Source organism: Sceloporus occidentalis, unplaced genomic scaffold (assembly GCF_023333645.1).
Source record: "Sceloporus occidentalis isolate IW3139 unplaced genomic scaffold, rSceOcc1.0.p SCAF_1, whole genome shotgun sequence".
Lineage (NCBI taxonomy): Eukaryota > Metazoa > Chordata > Lepidosauria > Squamata > Phrynosomatidae > Sceloporus > Sceloporus occidentalis.
In genome coordinates, this window is record NW_028316981.1 from 119,527,280 (window position 1) to 119,543,939 (window position 16,660).

The 16,660-nt window shown below is 41.3% G+C and overlaps 1 protein-coding gene across 3 annotated transcripts in view; it reads right to left on the reverse strand.

Moving 5' to 3' along the window:
• Window positions 1–16,660, reverse strand: part of NOTCH3 (notch receptor 3) — an 80,425-nt gene that overhangs the window by 12,265 nt on the left and 51,500 nt on the right. For all 3 annotated transcript variants that reach the window (XM_089533433.1, XM_089533425.1, XM_089533443.1), the window contains 13 exons: window positions 14,471–14,584; window positions 12,996–13,109; window positions 11,986–12,219; window positions 11,563–11,673; window positions 11,102–11,294; window positions 10,780–10,925; window positions 10,058–10,171; window positions 8,816–8,935; window positions 8,392–8,544; window positions 7,648–7,876; window positions 6,321–6,522; window positions 5,801–5,954; window positions 2,185–2,369 (listed from right to left, as the gene is read on the reverse strand). In XM_089533433.1, the coding sequence (XP_089389559.1) occupies window positions 2,185–2,369; window positions 5,801–5,954; window positions 6,321–6,522; window positions 7,648–7,876; window positions 8,392–8,544; window positions 8,816–8,935; window positions 10,058–10,171; window positions 10,780–10,925; window positions 11,102–11,294; window positions 11,563–11,673; window positions 11,986–12,219; window positions 12,996–13,109; window positions 14,471–14,584 (2,069 nt within the window). The remainder of the gene's footprint in view (window positions 1–2,184; window positions 2,370–5,800; window positions 5,955–6,320; window positions 6,523–7,647; window positions 7,877–8,391; window positions 8,545–8,815; window positions 8,936–10,057; window positions 10,172–10,779; window positions 10,926–11,101; window positions 11,295–11,562; window positions 11,674–11,985; window positions 12,220–12,995; window positions 13,110–14,470; window positions 14,585–16,660) is intronic.

Here is a 16,660-nt window from a genome sequence, read left to right on the forward strand (position 1 = left end):
TATAATAGCTCCTTAATTTTACAAGATAGCAAGCACTGTAAAATCAGTCAGGTCTGTTGGGAAACATAATAAATAAATAAATAAATAAATAAATAAATAAATAAATAAATGTTTATATACCACCTCTTCTGTTTTGGGGATCAAGGCAGGTAACAACAAAGTTTGTACAATATACAGCAATAAAAACACTAAGCCCCACAAGACCCAGGTCCAACCCTCCCTCCCAAGTATAAAATTAAACAATAAAACATGGTTTTAAAAAATACATAACAATACACTGAAATTAATAAACAACCACGAATGAGAAAAAAAAGTAAGAGGAGGGGGATTCAATTGGTTCTGGACATTATCAATCTACCAAATAATTAAGATGGTCAAATATTATTGGAATAGGATTCTCATAGGTTCAGACAGAATTCTAAGTAGATAAGGGTTTCCACAGCAAAAATGAATTATCATTGCCTATTTTGTTTTAGGTTTTTTTACTTCAAGTTCTAAACACAAGAAAGACTAGCAAAAGATACACAGTGTGCCCTTACTTTGTGCAGGGGATCCGTTCTGGACTCCCCTGCGTAAAGCAAATTCCACCTATGCTTGAGCCCCATTTAAATGAATGGGGCTCATGCACGCAACAGCACGCCGGCACACCAGTATGGAGCCCACACGTGTCATGGGCACGCACCCCATTGTTCCCTATGGGACACGAGTCAATAGTTTTGCACAGAAGAGTTCAATACTCGTGCTTTCATTCACCATAGGAAACTGCTGTGGTTGTCATTTAAAAAAAAACTCTTTCAAAGGAAATTAATTATAAAAAATCATACAGACATGGGACACACATTTCTGTTATATATCTTCCTATTATATAATCTGGATAGGAAACAAATTTGAACAAAACACTAAGATGAGAAAATATATTTAAATGTGGAATCTGAGATATCAGATGTTGGCAGTGTGATGAGAAGACAGAAGCCCCCAAATGCCAATATTGAGATTTGGAACACACACACACACACACACACACACACACGAGAGCATTTCGTTGTAGCATAAGAATGATTTGGAGCTCACTTTCAGAAATCATACAGTAATGCTTTTAAGCTGATTTAAAATGGATGTTATCTAAAGAACTAAATGGGTTTTGGTAGCCAGGTGCCACTTGACAATAAGGAGAGCTGGTATTTTGTGGACTGCAGTTTCCATCATCCCTGAGCACTGGCTATTCTGGATAGGGGTGATGGAATCTGGAGACATAGGGGAATACAATTATCACCCAAATTTTGAATGCCTAATAATTGGGATAATTTGGGGCTTCTGAGAAGGTAGAAAATATATTTTTAAAATACTCACTGAAAAATTTTATTGCATCAACTTTAACTGATATACTTGTAATGCAACATTATACTAGTACGGTAGTTTAGTCAAGTCTCTAAGCATCACTTCAAGTACTGTATACTGATTTGATTTAGGCTGCCAATGCAACAGAAGCAAGTCTAGGGAATTATCAGTGTAAAAAAAAACAACCCCACCAGCCTAGGCAAAGAGGGAAGGAGGAGGCGCCCGGCTGGTGCTGTGGGCAGTGCCAGCATTCAGCAGTGAGTCACATGGGGAAGGGGAGCTATGTCTGGGTGACTGACTGGTATCCAACCGGGACATCAGCCAGGCCCATTACACCACATATCCTTTCTGTGACAGCCGGAAGCTGCTTGCTCGAGGCAGTCTGGGGTGCCTCTTTATGTGAGTAACGAGAACGTAGAACCACTCATGCAACCGGGAGTTGTGCAAGCTGACCAAGATATTTTACTGACAGAGCTAAACACAAACAACATGTATAGATTTTGTAACATGTTAACCAACCTCTCCACCAAGTGTTACTAGCAAAGCTAAGGGGAGCAGCAGCAATGGAAAAACAAACATTAATTCGTATTAGTGAAAGAATGCTAGCTACTCCACGGGATAAAATTTTAGGGCAAACTTATTTTTCTGTTTAAATTATTGGGAAAATAATGTTTAGATCTTTATTGCTTCCTTGTCTTTAAAAAAACTGTGGTAGTCTGTTGGCTGTAATGGAAAAATAAATAATCAAATAAGTATCCTTCACCTTCTTCTGAACCCCCCCTCCTTTTCCCAGAATTCTGAAGAGAAGCCAGGATCCCTGGCTATTGCCTGCTAGACTTCTCTCACCTCACAGATGTATCCTCCCACAAAACTGCGACAAGTGCCTCCATTTCGGCACAGGCTGTGCTGGCAGTGGTTGACTTCACTTTCACAGTAACTGCCAGTGTAGCTTTTCTTGCAAATACAGTAGTGAGTATTTCCAGCATCCACACAACGGCCACCATAATGACACACTTGCTCCTTGGTAACACCTATCCCATCAGAAAGAAAATTGTACAATGTCAGTCTAATAGACATTCCTTCCCAAAGGAGAGTTAGGCAAAGTCATCAAAAACAAGGGAGGTCAAGAACGAAAGAAATAGTGAAAACCAAGAACGGAACCCAAGACCTTGCACCTAGAGATGTAAAATTTTGAAGCCATGAAGGGAAAAAAAAAAAAGGGGGGGGGATTTCCCCAGGAAAAAAATGGAAATTTTCACAAAAATTTGAAAAAATTAAACTTTAGCACTTTTTATAGATTGAAAATCACTTTGTTACTTTAGGAACATAAAATACCACTATATACAATTTGATTTGGCATCAAATTATCACAATTGGTATGTTAAAAATACAGTGTATTCAAACAATTATTACAAATGGAATTTACTTGTATTATTTTAAAAAAATATTTGTAACAAATGGAGTAACAGTCTCCCAAATTGTATGGAACCTCTCTGGTTTTGCTAGTACATGGCAAGAAAAATATTTTAAAGAAACCATCAACATTAGTAACAAAGAAAATTATTTATAATTCCTCTACATAGTATCAGATAGATATAAAGATCCCATTCCCATCAAACGAATCGAAGGAGAAAAGTGTGTGAAAGGGAGAAGGGACTAAGATTTAATGAACAGGCATGACATTTAATCACTCATTTCCAAACTCTAGGCCACACTGCAGAAATAATCCAGTTTGATACCACTTTAACTGTCATGGCTCAATGCTATGGAATAGACATGGGTCAATGCTATGGAATTCTGGGAATTATAGTTTGTTGTGGCACCAGAGCTCTCTGACAGAGAATGTGAAATATCTCACAAAACTACAATTCCCTGAATTCCATTGCATTGAGCCCTGGCAGTTAAAGTGGTATCAAACTATATTATTTCCGCAGTGCAGATGCAGCCCTGGTTATCAGTATCAGTTTCAATCTCTGCTTCTGCTTCATTGTTTGTCATCATCACAATTATCATGGCCTTCTAAAACCCAAAGGTTTACCAGGATTTCACTATCCTTTTGCATGTCAGTTTTTTTCTTGATTTACCTATATTCAACTATAAATCGACCTCATGTATAAGTCGAGGGCAGGCTTTGGGGCCAACATTATGGATTTTGCCATGATAAGTTGAGGGTAAAATTTAGGAGCATGTAACAAAGGATCTAAAGGACAATGGGGAAAAAAACAATACCAAAGAACTTACAAAATTCCAGCAGACATAACTGTCTGTATTCACACTAAAGGATGAGAGCGTGGAGGGGACCACTGCTTCCAGTACAGATTATACTCTTGCCTTTAACCAGGGCACGGTTAAAGACTTAAAACGAGTATATACAGTACTCTGTTTCCAAATATAGGCCAGATTCTTTCAGTGCCCCCTAAAGGAAGAAATGCATCTTGCGTGTGCATTGGACAGTTCAATTTGTCACCTAGGACTTGCCTGTCCTCCTCACTCAGTGCACAGGAATTAAAATAATATGATACTGTGCATAGTTTTTAGAAATCATTTGGAGAATATATGAACACCTTGTCTAAAGTTTTATTCATCATGCATTTGATAAACAAATTTCTTCTGTTATAGTTTTTTTGGAGGGGGAATGAAAAAAGCTTCAGGAAAAAAATGAAAGAAAAACTTCTTTTTCTGAATTTTTCCAGTTTTTTTTTTCCTGGGCCTTCACATATCTACTTGATCCAACCTTTTGCTTGAGAACGTATCCCCAACCCATGCTTCAGAACTGAAAAGAAACTTTATTAGAAATGGACAACCTAAGTCCAATGTTTTCAAAGTTCTACCTTTCATTTCTCTTTGAAGAGCATAATTTAATGAGCTCTAGAAGAGAAAAGCGAGACACATCTCAAGATGCTTTGAGATGGTCTTTATTAGCTAAAAATTTCTTCATCTTTTATTTATCTACTTTCATTTTGCCAGTAAATGGTTTTGGAGTTCTTTGTTCAGAAATTTCTGCAGTGTTGACTTTATATATATATAGGTACATAAGGTAATTATATCCATTAAGTGGGTATACATAGGCTACAGACAATGTCCAAATATATAACAGTGATTTTATATGTGATGATGTCAGTTGTGTTGCCCTTACTCGTTTTTTACACAGCCCTCTGAAAAAAGCGTTAAGAGTAGCTACAGGCTAAAATGCATCAGGTTTTTAGCCAACAAAGACCTGCTTCCAGCATCTTGAGATGTGTCTCCCCTTTAAAAATAATAATAAATAATATATCCTGCTTTTCTGTGACAAAACAATCAAAGTGGCTTTCCCTTGTAGATTTTATTAGCTGCTCCCTAGTCCTTGCTATTCTAATTCTCATGAGCACCACTAATAGAAAAGGATACAAATGTTTAAAAAGTCAACAAAACGTTTGTAGGAAATTGTAAAAAGTGAAAGATACCACAAGAGCTCAGTTTTGCTTGCAGAATTTGGTTCTCAAATACCACAGTAGGACTTGGGATTCCAGACCACCTTTCCACTGCCTCAGTGTGTTGTCTGCCAAGCTCTCATTCTGTTTCACTCCTCTTTAGTAGCATGCCATTTTGATATTATACAATGAGTCAAATATAGTGCTGTGGTTTTTGCTAACACCAAACCTAACACCAGATCACATATTTTCAGCTTTTATTCTGCTCTAAGGAAGCATGGAAAATCTAACTTCATAGGTTGCAAATATTTAGTTTATACACGTCCCTGGGGACAGCTGTCAGAAGTTTTAATTGTTGCATCAATGAACCTTAGAACATCATCTCAGCATCGCTGAAGGGAAGTGACATATAGTTGGAGATCCTGTATTCTGTAGTACACAGCTCCACATCCCTTTCTTCATTGGAAGAAAGCTTCCATGGGCCATGGCATTATGCAATGGCTATTTATTGCCGGGGGGGGGGGGGGTGGTGGTATTGCAGGGATACGGGGGAGTTGTCTAAGTAGCACCCAACTTCATTTCTACAACTGGGAGAAGAAAACTAATATCACCCTCCTAGGTCTTTAGCAAGTGGTTGGAGATCCAGGATGCCAATGGTAGGTCTTTCCCTCAGGATACAAAACTGCAGTTGGGTACTGCCTATGTGCCTTCTGCCATCCCTCCCCAGGCAGTAAATGGCCACAGCAGCATTCCCTTGCACATAGAAGCTGCTGAGGGGTTGGAAGGCATGCAAGGAGGTATTGAATAGTTCCTTTATATTATCCAAAAAAAGGACAACCACCTATTCCTGCCTGACTGTGCCAACTGTGAAAGTCCTGTAACAGTTTTGACAGTGAACACAATGATATTGGTGAGTCTGGATAGAAAACCCTACACCTTCAAGCTTGCTGCCTAGATACTTTCATGGGAATGAAGAAGAAAAAATAATGAACAAGGGACTAAATCCCACTTAGACTTCTAATTTCACTGGCCCTGGAACAAGACATCCTTACCTCGGTTCCTGGCCACCACTTCACAAGAAACATTGGGGATATCACAATAACGACCAGTCCAGCCTCCAGGACAATCACAGGATACTGTAGTCCCTGTCTGCACACAGCGGCCTCCATTCTGACAAGGGGAGCGACTGCACAAATCCAGTAGGGTCTGGAAGGAGCAAGAAGATAAGAATGTGATTATTTTGCATCTGTCAATAATGAAGTCCAACTACCTTCCCACATACTCACTGAGGTCCCAGTGCTGCATCCTCCCTGGTAATCCATATGGAAAGAATTAATAATGGGTTTAAATGTTTTGTTATTATGGTATGCTCCCAACTGGCAAAACCACCTGAGTATTCCTTGCCTAAGAGAACCCTATGAAATTCATGCTGTAAGTTAACAAATGACTAGAAGGAGCATGCACACATACACACAAACAATCTAACCACATGGGTTCAGTTTTGCTTGCAGAATTTGGTTCTCAAGTTCTCAATATTGTTCACCTTTTCCCACTAGACATGGAGAAAATTACCTGGCACTGAGAACCTGTGTAGCCCTGAGGGCAGGTGCAGCGATAGGATTGCACACCATCCTGGCACATACCACCATTGAGGCAGGGCTGTGACTGGCACTCATCAATCTCATGCTGGCAGTGTGAGCCTGTGAAGCCAGCACGACAGTGGCATGTATATGAATTCACACCATCTAAGCACGTTCCACCATTGAAGCAAGAGCTGTGGAAATATGAACAACAATGTCAAGGAGCAAGCCTAATGGACTCCTAGTGAAGACAGGCCTGTCCCACTACATAATGGCTTGCAAAACTATCCAGAACTAACATAAGAGAGGTGCTTCCACTCTAGTTGAAGAGATACAAGTATGAAAAGATAACTTTTTCTCACTTTTTAATTTTATTAAGAAAGTTACAATGGAGAAGAAGAGAGAAGGGAGGGAGAGAGGGAAAAACACAGGCTGACAGAGTAACTTCAAATAACATATGGCAAAAGATGTATATGTCCTTTCAAAACTTGGGGATTCAGTACAGCATGTCTTTCTAGAGACTGGCATTAAAGACTTGGATGCAAAGTTGATACAGGTATTGCTGGCATATGAAATAAATGGGTGCCATGTTGAAAAAAGGTTGCTGTGTCTTCATTCCTTAAGAAGTAAGGCTAAGAGAAGAAATTTCCTCTACTCCTACTCAGAAACTGCAGGTTCATTCAGTTGTTCATCCTTCTTCAGAATCAACATTTGGGTATTATTTCCAGTTGGACTGTGTTTGACTGAAAATGATAGCGACCTTAGATCTAGCCCTCAGTACTCTTTTGCATACAATGCTCCAGACTTCAACCATGTTCACAAGAACAGCTAACTCACTGATTTTCACTGACAAGAGGAATTAAAAGCAAAGACGAACAGGAGTAGCGTCCTCTTTTAAACATGTTTACCACTTCTCTACCTGAAATTTATTGGAATACTTACCTATAGTACCTCTGTTGTCTATAATGGAAATTTGTTAAAAACCAACCAAAAACAACAACAACAAATAACCCTCTTAAATATCTTTCATTAAACAAAATGCTTCATGCAAAGGGTAAAGCTGAGAATATACTCCAGCACAAGTGAAGTGTGTGAACAGAACAAAAATCAAGGCCACCATTGTGCCACTTGGCTTTGTTGATAAGACTGTATCACTAGTGACCATTCTGCACACTGTGTTTGCCAAACAATCTGAGACACTCCGGGAATTTTGAAAACTGAAAAGCAGTATAAAAATGTCTTATATAAATACATACATTCTGCCACAAACCCTTGGAGAGACACTGGGCAAGTCACACAAACCCTCTTGGCTACCTCACCTGTCAGTGCACTCCTGCACATTATGCTCACAGTGAAGACCAGCCCATCCCGGTGCACAAGAGCAAGTGTAGCTGTTGACATAGTCTGTGCAGGTGGCCCCATTGCGGCAGGGGTTGCTCAAGCACTCATTGGTCTCAGTTGCACAGCGTACACCTGTAAAGCCAGGCAGGCAGGTACACGTAAAAGAACTGATGCCATCCTGACAGGAGCCACCATTCAGGCAAGGATCTGTTGATGTAAGGAGAGACATATGGATAATTAAGTTCACAATTACCATGTATCTATGATATAACATTAAGAGGTTATGCTTACTTGCATAATTTCCATAAAATGACACTGGTCTACATTATTTAATTTGCCCTAGAATACTAATTTTCCAGGCTTAATGTAGATACGATGTAGTTATACATTTTCTAGGCACAATGTATTTATACCCAACCCTTTCATTAAAAAAAAGTTTAAGATGGCCAAAACATAATGTACAATTACTTGCACTAATGTAGGACTTAGAAAGAAAGTTGGAAAAGTTAAATGTTGCCTATGCTTACTAACGTCTTCACCCAGTCCCCCTTTCTTGCCTGTGTTTCTCCCCATTCCCTGTGACACATTGCTTCTTCCTGGAAGTTCCATCCAGACCCCTTTACCATGCTGCCCCCCCCCAAAAAAAAAACAGGCAGCAGGGACTTAAACTGCCAGCTGCTCTCTGCCCCCTTCCTTTTGTCTTATCAGCTCAATGAACTCACTGGGTGTGCAGTCATCAATATCCATCTCACAGTTGATACCAGTGTAGCCAGGACGGCAAGCACATCGGTAACTGCCCAGCGTGTTGGTGCAGGTGCCCCTGTTTCGACATGGGTTCTGGTCACATTCATTAATGTCAATGTGGCACTGCTGCCCTATGAAGAAAGTGGGAAAACACCAATAATAATTTCATTATTGCAATTATACTGATTTTTAAAAAAATAATGTTTCCACCCACAGATATTCAACACTGAGCAACTGAGACTCAAATTACGTACAGAAAAATGACTTAGTAGGTTTTAAAAAAAACCTACCAAAATGACAGGAAACAATAACATTATATTAGAAACCATCATTTATAGACGGTGCTATACTCTACAATACACAGAAGCAGATGGCAGAAAAGAGATTCCTTGGTTTAAATACCTTGCCAGCCTGGTGCACAGCCACAGGTGAATCCTTCATAGTCAGGCGTGTGGTCACAGACACCATTGTTCTCACATGGATTGGAGGAGCAGGGGGCCAACACTGTCTCACAGTTCCGACCTGCAAAGAGAAACCAATAAGCCTGTCACAGTACTTAGCTTTCCATAGTTCAACAGCCAGAATGTCCTGAATTACAAATGTATTCCTTAGGCTCAAAATGAAAGCAGATGAAACTACATCTAGCGACAGAGGAATGTCAATGAGGAAACAAACATCTAACGACAGAGTGATGTCAATGAGAGTTCTACTTTGTACACTAGAGGAATGTAATCAAGTTCAAGTTCATTCAAGAGCTTTCTCTTCCAGTCAGTTCACACAGCACCAAATGCTAAGTTGTCAGTCATCTGTGGCTTGAATCCAGATGTCTTTCTTTATGGAAGCATTTCTGTTTATACCACATCTTCAAGAATAGAAGTCATAATACAGTGCGCCTGCGTCATACACGGGCGTGCCTTACACGGCTTGAGCATACGCGCTCAAGCCGCGGAGCGCACACAGGGCGGAAGGGGCGGCGCGTCCCATTCAATTGAATGGGCGCACGCGCCCATTGTGCCCCACATGCCACCGCGCTGCCGTGCACGAGCCCCATTGTTTACAATGGGGCTTGAGCATAGGCAGAATTCGCCTTACGCGGCGGGATCCAGAACGGATCCCCGCGTAAGGCGAGGGCCCACTGTATATTGTTTGCTGGAAATTATTCTCTCCTTTCACAGCCTACAGATGCTGTTATAATTGAACTGAAATTTAGAATGTAGTTGCACAAATGCCATATTGGGGAAGAAGAAGCTAAGTCCAACCATTTTGTGATACTGTCATCTGAATGTAGTCAAAGATGGGATACACAAGAGTTAGGCTGACTAAAATAAGGGTTATTTGTTTCTCTCCTTTGGTCATGATCTGTACAACTATCATATGAATGGCTAAAATACAGAATATGAATATGAGTCAAGACCCTGCAGTTTTCAATGCAGCATGCAACATAAACGAATTACTTCTTACCAATTCCTCCCTTCCCAACTGCAATCTGGGAATAAAGCTACATCCCAACCAAGGAAGCTTTTGCTACACAGCTCTCTGATGGTCTGGAGATGAGTTTTCCTAACAAGAATTAAATTTTCTAGCAAATTATAACCTACATATCCACACAACCACACATCTATCCACAAATCACTCTTTGCTCACCAGTGTAAGGCAAGTCACAGAGGCAGTCATAGCTAGCAATTCCATCAATGCAGGTACCCTTGTTGAGGCAGGGGCTGGAGGCACAATCATTTATGTTGGTCTGGCAGTAGGTCCCTGCCGGGAGGGAAAGAATGGAAAATTTTAAGACTGTCCATGAGCAGGAAGACCCAGGGAGAAGAATCTAATGCTACTACCCAATACTAGCTTTCAAGTTAGATCAAACAGGAGGAAAAGCTGCCATTCTGCAAATAGGCATACAGTGCCCCACACTATTCCTAGCTATGGGTAGATACACAAGAAAAGTACCCTATGGACCTAGACAGATAAAAAATCAAGGGTTTATATGGAAATCCTAATTATAGAAACCAACCAGAGTATTATCCATGAACCAAGGAAGGGAAAATGAGAGATTCTGGAACAGAAAAAATCTAGATAGAGATCAGAAGTACCATAAACCTTTGGGACAAAATACAGTCGGCCCTTCTTATACACGGATTTTTTATACACGGATTCAAGCATACACAGTTTGAAAATGTTCCAAAAAAGTATAAAGTTACCTTGATTTTCCTTTTTTTATAAGGGACACCATTTTGCTATGTCATTATATGTAATGGGACTTGAGCATACACGGATTTTGTTATACACGGGGGATCTTGGAACCAAACCCCAGCGTATAAGAAGGGTCCACTGTATGAGTGAAGGAAAGCCATTGGAAAGTTTACCTTGGAAGCCTTCTTTGCACTTGCAGCGGTAGCCATTGACGTAGTCTGTGCAGGTGCCCCCATGCTGGCATGGATTGGAGTCACACTCATTACGGTTCACATCACAGTTGGTGCCAGCCCAACCTGGCTCACATTCACACTGGTACCTGCAAAGGGCATAAGAATGCATGAATGAAGTCGATTTCTTACTAAGCCCATTTGACTAGTCAGTAGAGATCAGCATAATCCATTTCTTTCTTCATAACCACCTCACAGCAAACCCTAGCTTGCTACCACCATCAATTTGTCCCAAAGACATCCTTCTGCCTATGCTAGTTCTTACCCGTTGATGTCATCATGGCATGTGCCATGCACACAAGGACTGCTACTGCACTCGTCCACCTCTGAATAACAATGCGGGTCATGGAAACCCTCAGGGCAAAGGCAAGAGAAACCATCTTCACCATCTATACAGGTGCCACCATTCTTGCAGGGATTGGATGCACATTCATTGATCTCTACATTACACAGAGGACCTAAGTGAGAAAAGGAGATTGTTTAGCAATGGGATGGCTAAGGGCAGTTCCGGCAGCTTTTAAGCCAGCTGGATCAGTCCAGCTTTGACTGCTTTACCAGATGAGAAAAACATCCTATAGCTGAAGAGTAGGGCCTCAAGTAATATCCACAAAGCCAAAGAATGGTTACTTGCATAGGAAATCAGCCATGGCATTACCTCTTAAATCAGCATAGCAGCTCTTATATCAACCCCTCCCTCCTTGTCTCTCTACCACTTCCAAGCCATACCTGTAAAGCCAGGTTTGCAGATGCAGTCATAACGATTGATGCCATCACGGCAGATGCCATAATCACAGGGGTTGCTGGCACAGTCATCAAAGTTTATCTCACAGTTAGCACCTGGGAGAGAAAGATAATATCACAGGCACGGAATATCACATATTGCACCTACTTCACAGGGTCCCATATGAATTTGGAACTTCCTTCCCACCTTGGCTAAATTATACCCTAACAGTGGGTGTAACTGAGAGGAACAGAAAGAGATATGATGAAAGCAAAGCTATCACAGCTGTCTAGGCATCACCTAAATTTGCTGCTTGACAGAGTTGCAAAATGATACCATGCTGCCTTCCTCAAAGTGCTGCCAGAAGAGAGATGGATGTACTGCAAGGGAAAAAGAGGAACTCTGTGCAACAAGGAGAAATGGCCTACCTGAGGTCCCTGGTTGGCAGTGGCACAGATACTTATTGACCAGGTCAATGCACTTGCCACCATGCTGGCAAGGATTGCTGTGGCACTCATTGATCTGGTTCTCACAACGGTAACCAGTGTAACCAGCCACACATGTGCAAGTGAAGCTAGCAATGCCATCCACACAAGTGCCATGGTGGCAAGGATCTGGCGAACAGTCATCAATGTTCTTTTCACATAGAGTCCCCTCGAAACCTGTGAGGGAGAAGTGAATGACGCATTAGCATGGCTCACAGAAATTCATACACATACAGCACAATGGAAAAAGCTACTTCCCCTGCCTCTGCCCCTCTGGTTTCAGAAAACCAGTACTTGATGTTAGGTCTGATCTTTCAACCAAATCTGGTTGACAAGGCATTTATCCTTTCTTCCTAATTCTTCCCAACTATTTCCATTTAATTAAAACTTCTGTTTTGAATTTTTCAGATTTTTCCTTGGCTCTCATAGATATTTATTATTATCCATATCGCAAAAACTATCTTTCCTGTATTAATTTGATTGAGCAAATGGTAAGGGATGCAGCTTCTTGCTTAGCAAACAAGTCAGGATGAGGATTTCAGAACCTTGGTAACAAATGAAAACTAACCTACAACTTCCTCATCACTGAAGTATGAACTATGCACTACTTGAACTTCCCTTTTCTCAGTTGTTATAAGCAGTTTTCAATAGGGGTTCCCCGTCTTTTCTTGAAATGTCCAGACCCATACGTCTTTACTAATAGGAAGGTTAGCATGGGTTATGTATGATATGATGATGACATGAACTATATACAATTTGTTCTTTAAATCAGGGATGGGAGCCACTGGTTCTTCAGATACTGCTGGTCTACAATTCCCATCAGTGCCAATTCTGGTCCTCACTACTGACTATACTGGCTTGTGTTGATGAGAATCAACAGTGCCCTCTTGACTCAGGGAAAGCCTTTCTGGAACACAGAAGCAGAGAAAAACAACCACTGTGGAAAACAACACCTTCTGTACAGCGGCACTCATAGGCATTGGGTCGGTCCACACACTTGGCACCATTCTGGCAGGGGGTGCTGGCACACTCGTCAATGTCAATCTGACACATGGAGCCTGAGAAGCCTGAACCCAGAAAGAGAAAGAGGTCAAACAAATCAGAAGGATGTTCTGGCAGCATTTTCATGAACACTCAATATCAAGCAATACATGGGACAACTTCCTGTCCAACGCATACATACACACATGCTATTATCCACCCTGATGCACAGGAATTTGGCAATAACACCAATATTATTTGTACCAAACGAGCTGGTAAATGAGAAAGAAAACCTCAAACTGAATTAGGAAAAATGGAAATACTGCACAGATAACTACTTCTGTTTCCCCAGTTGTGTTCCCCATAGGACTAAGTGAGGAAAGGCCTTTGTACTAAGCAGCCTGCATCTGTTAAGATGGAATATAAAACTTTGCAAAATTGACAAAGTCTGAAAAAAAGCACTGAATAAGCTGATAAAAATGCAGCAAAGCATTTGAGGTTAGTGTGCACCTAGATTAATCTAGTAAAATCAACAGTCCAACTGGAGGATCTCAACAGAAGGAAAAGAAATGTTTGCATGGAAGGAGAAATTATGTGGGATAGACCTCCTCATGTTCCAGCCTCCTTGTCCAGCCTAGCCCTACTATCGGAGGTCTATAGCAAGGACTCCCAATGTCTTCCCCCCTCCTCTCCACAGGAGGCTTTGCGGTGTCTGCCCCACATGTAAATTGGGTTCAGGGGCCTGTGCAACAGGCTGGGGGAACAAAGATGCCATTGTCCCAGCTCCCACACAGCAAGCTTATAGGCCTGTCTGTCAATCAACCCTAGAAGCAATTGAATGGAGTACAGGTCCCCCGCCCACTTGCTAGCAGAAAGACTGGGCCAGTCCTGGGGAATACGCTGAACACATCTTCCCTAGGGCTGCAGTTGTGTCCCAGACACTGATAAGAAAATTCTCAAAACAGGTGCCCAACTCAGCAAGGGACATCTATAGAACGTTACTACAGTGCAAGGGAGAGGAGGAAGCACCAGGGGCAGTGTGAACTCATGAAAAACTAATGCAGAAATCTACTTTGTTCTATTTTACTTCAGGTACACACAACTGAGTTCACATAAATAACAAATATTTCCTAATGTCAAGAGAAGAAAGTCTGAAAACTAGCTAGGCCCCTTGCATGAAGGGTTGATTCTCCACAGCTTTCTGAGAGTGAAGACTGGGCACACCTGAGGTATATCCATGCATGCAGAGCGCTTTCAAATTACCAGGAAGAAAGCCCTGTGTGAAAATGAGTTCAAGTCCATTCATAGGATGCAAAAATAATTTCTGCTGCTTAGGTGCTGGGGGCTGAGGGGGGGGGGGGAGACATAAGGAAAGACATCTACTTTCATTCCTCTTCTGGTAGAAAGGTAACAGAGAACACCTCATTACCAAAAGTGCTAGGCTTACCTGAGGGACAGGTACAGCTGAATCCATTGACAATATCCTTGCAGACACCACCATTGACACAGGGATTACTCTCACACTCATTGATGTTGATCTCACAGTAAGTACCACTGAAACCTACAACCAAGGGAAGCCATGTGTGTTACAGAACCTGCTCTCACCTTATCATTCTCATAGTCACAACTTGTACACAGCAACAAAAAAAACAAAGGACCCATCTCATCCTGGTAGGTTCATGCCTGGAAACATTAGCTTACTACATGAGCAAACGTGCACCATAAATTACAGCACCATCTCTGGTACAGAACACTTATAAAACACATTTTTAAAAGCTGCTAGAGGCACCTTATGGTTACAAATACAGCGTGCCTGCGCCATATGCGGCGCACTATGCGGCTTTAACCTTACATGGAAGGTTAAGCCGCTGGAAACACAATGGTGCGTGAGCCGCACTGAACGCGGGACCACTCCCCCTTTAAAACAAAAATGGTTTGAGCATCTGCGTTTTTTCCCCATACACATGTGTGTGTGTGTAAAGGATCCCCCGTGTATAGGGAGGGCCCACTGTACAACATCTGACAGGCCCAAACAGTTAAGTTCACAATTTAAGAGTTAGAATGTTATGTAAGGTACAACCAGGTAGACTGAAACAGAAATTTTTTCTCCAAACGCCAATTCCATTTCCCTCATCCCTACTGCCACCCCAGTCCTATCATCTTCTCTCTAGTATTTCACCATGATCTCATTTTACAGTCATGGTAAACCAAAGCATATGCAACTTCTCTACATAAATTATTACTACTTCCAGTGATTATGAATGGGCCATGCATTTTATATATCACATTAGATCATGAGTTAATTAACTAATCCAAACCAGCATTTGCACATGCTTAGTGATGTGTAATTGATATAAAGAGTTCCCGTACCTTGGATCAAACACTGAACAGAAGATTGCAGTCAAGAAATAAGAAGACTAGGAATGGGAAGGACAGACATGAAAGAATTAGACAAGATCCTGAAGTGTAAAGACATATAACTGACCACTAAAGTCAGAATAGCCCAAGCCATTATATTTACCATCACCATGTATGGACATGAGAGCTGGACAGTGAAGAAAGCCAACAGAAAGAAAATAAACTCATTTGAGATGTGGTGCTGGAGAAGAGTGTTGAAAATACTAGGGACAGCCAAAAGACAAACAAATAGGTCCTTGATAAGATCAAGCCTGAACCTTCTCTGGAAGCCAAGATGCCAAAACCTAGAGCCCAGAGGCTGTCATAGTTTGTGTTGTATCTTAACTTAGTTTGGCTTTCTAAGAATTTTAGTTATCACAGTGTGTGTGTATAAATGTGTGCTTTGTTCATTCCCTTTTAATGGAGTAGGCACTATTGAGCAATGGTAGCTCTTGCCTCGTTTGCATGGAGAAGACTCCAGGTTCAACCCCTGACATCCCCAGTTAAAAGAATCAGGGAGCAGGTGATGTAAATGCTATTCAGAGAAAAGATAATACAGTGCACCCTTGTTTAACGCGGGGGATTTGTTCTGGACTCCCCAGTGTAAAGCAAATTCCACGTATGCTCGAACCCCATTTTAACGAATGGGGCTCGTGCACGTGGCGGTGCTGCAGCATGCATGCGCCACAGGCGCATGCCCCATTAGTCCCTATGGGATGTGCCGCCCCTTCCTCCCCATGTGGCTTTCAGCGTATGCTGAAAGCCGCGTATGATGCGGGCGCACTGTACTGGGCTACTTGGAAAATAGTCAGGCCGACTTTAAGGCAGTTTCTGATCATCCTAATAAGATTGGTACAGGAACACAATAAAAGAAAAGAAGAAAACACAGTTTATTATATAAGCTGGAGCCAGGGAGATAAAAAGAATCTATCAAACATAATTTTTAGTAATGTTTATAGTAGTGATACATGCACATACTTATATGTATACAAGATCAACCTAGCCAAATACTGTCTATACCACCTAGCAGCAGCTTGCCATGTTCTTTAAGACTAGCCTTGTTAAGCCAGGTCACCTTTTAAATGAACATGTAGACAAAAATAAATAAATAAATAAATAAACATGTAAACAAAGCACATACTGTACTATTGAGCAATAAGGTCCCTCATTTGCTGTGTAGGTGGAGAAGGCGCCTGGCATCCAGAAAGAGGAAGACATTGGCCATGCATTATGTTAGCAC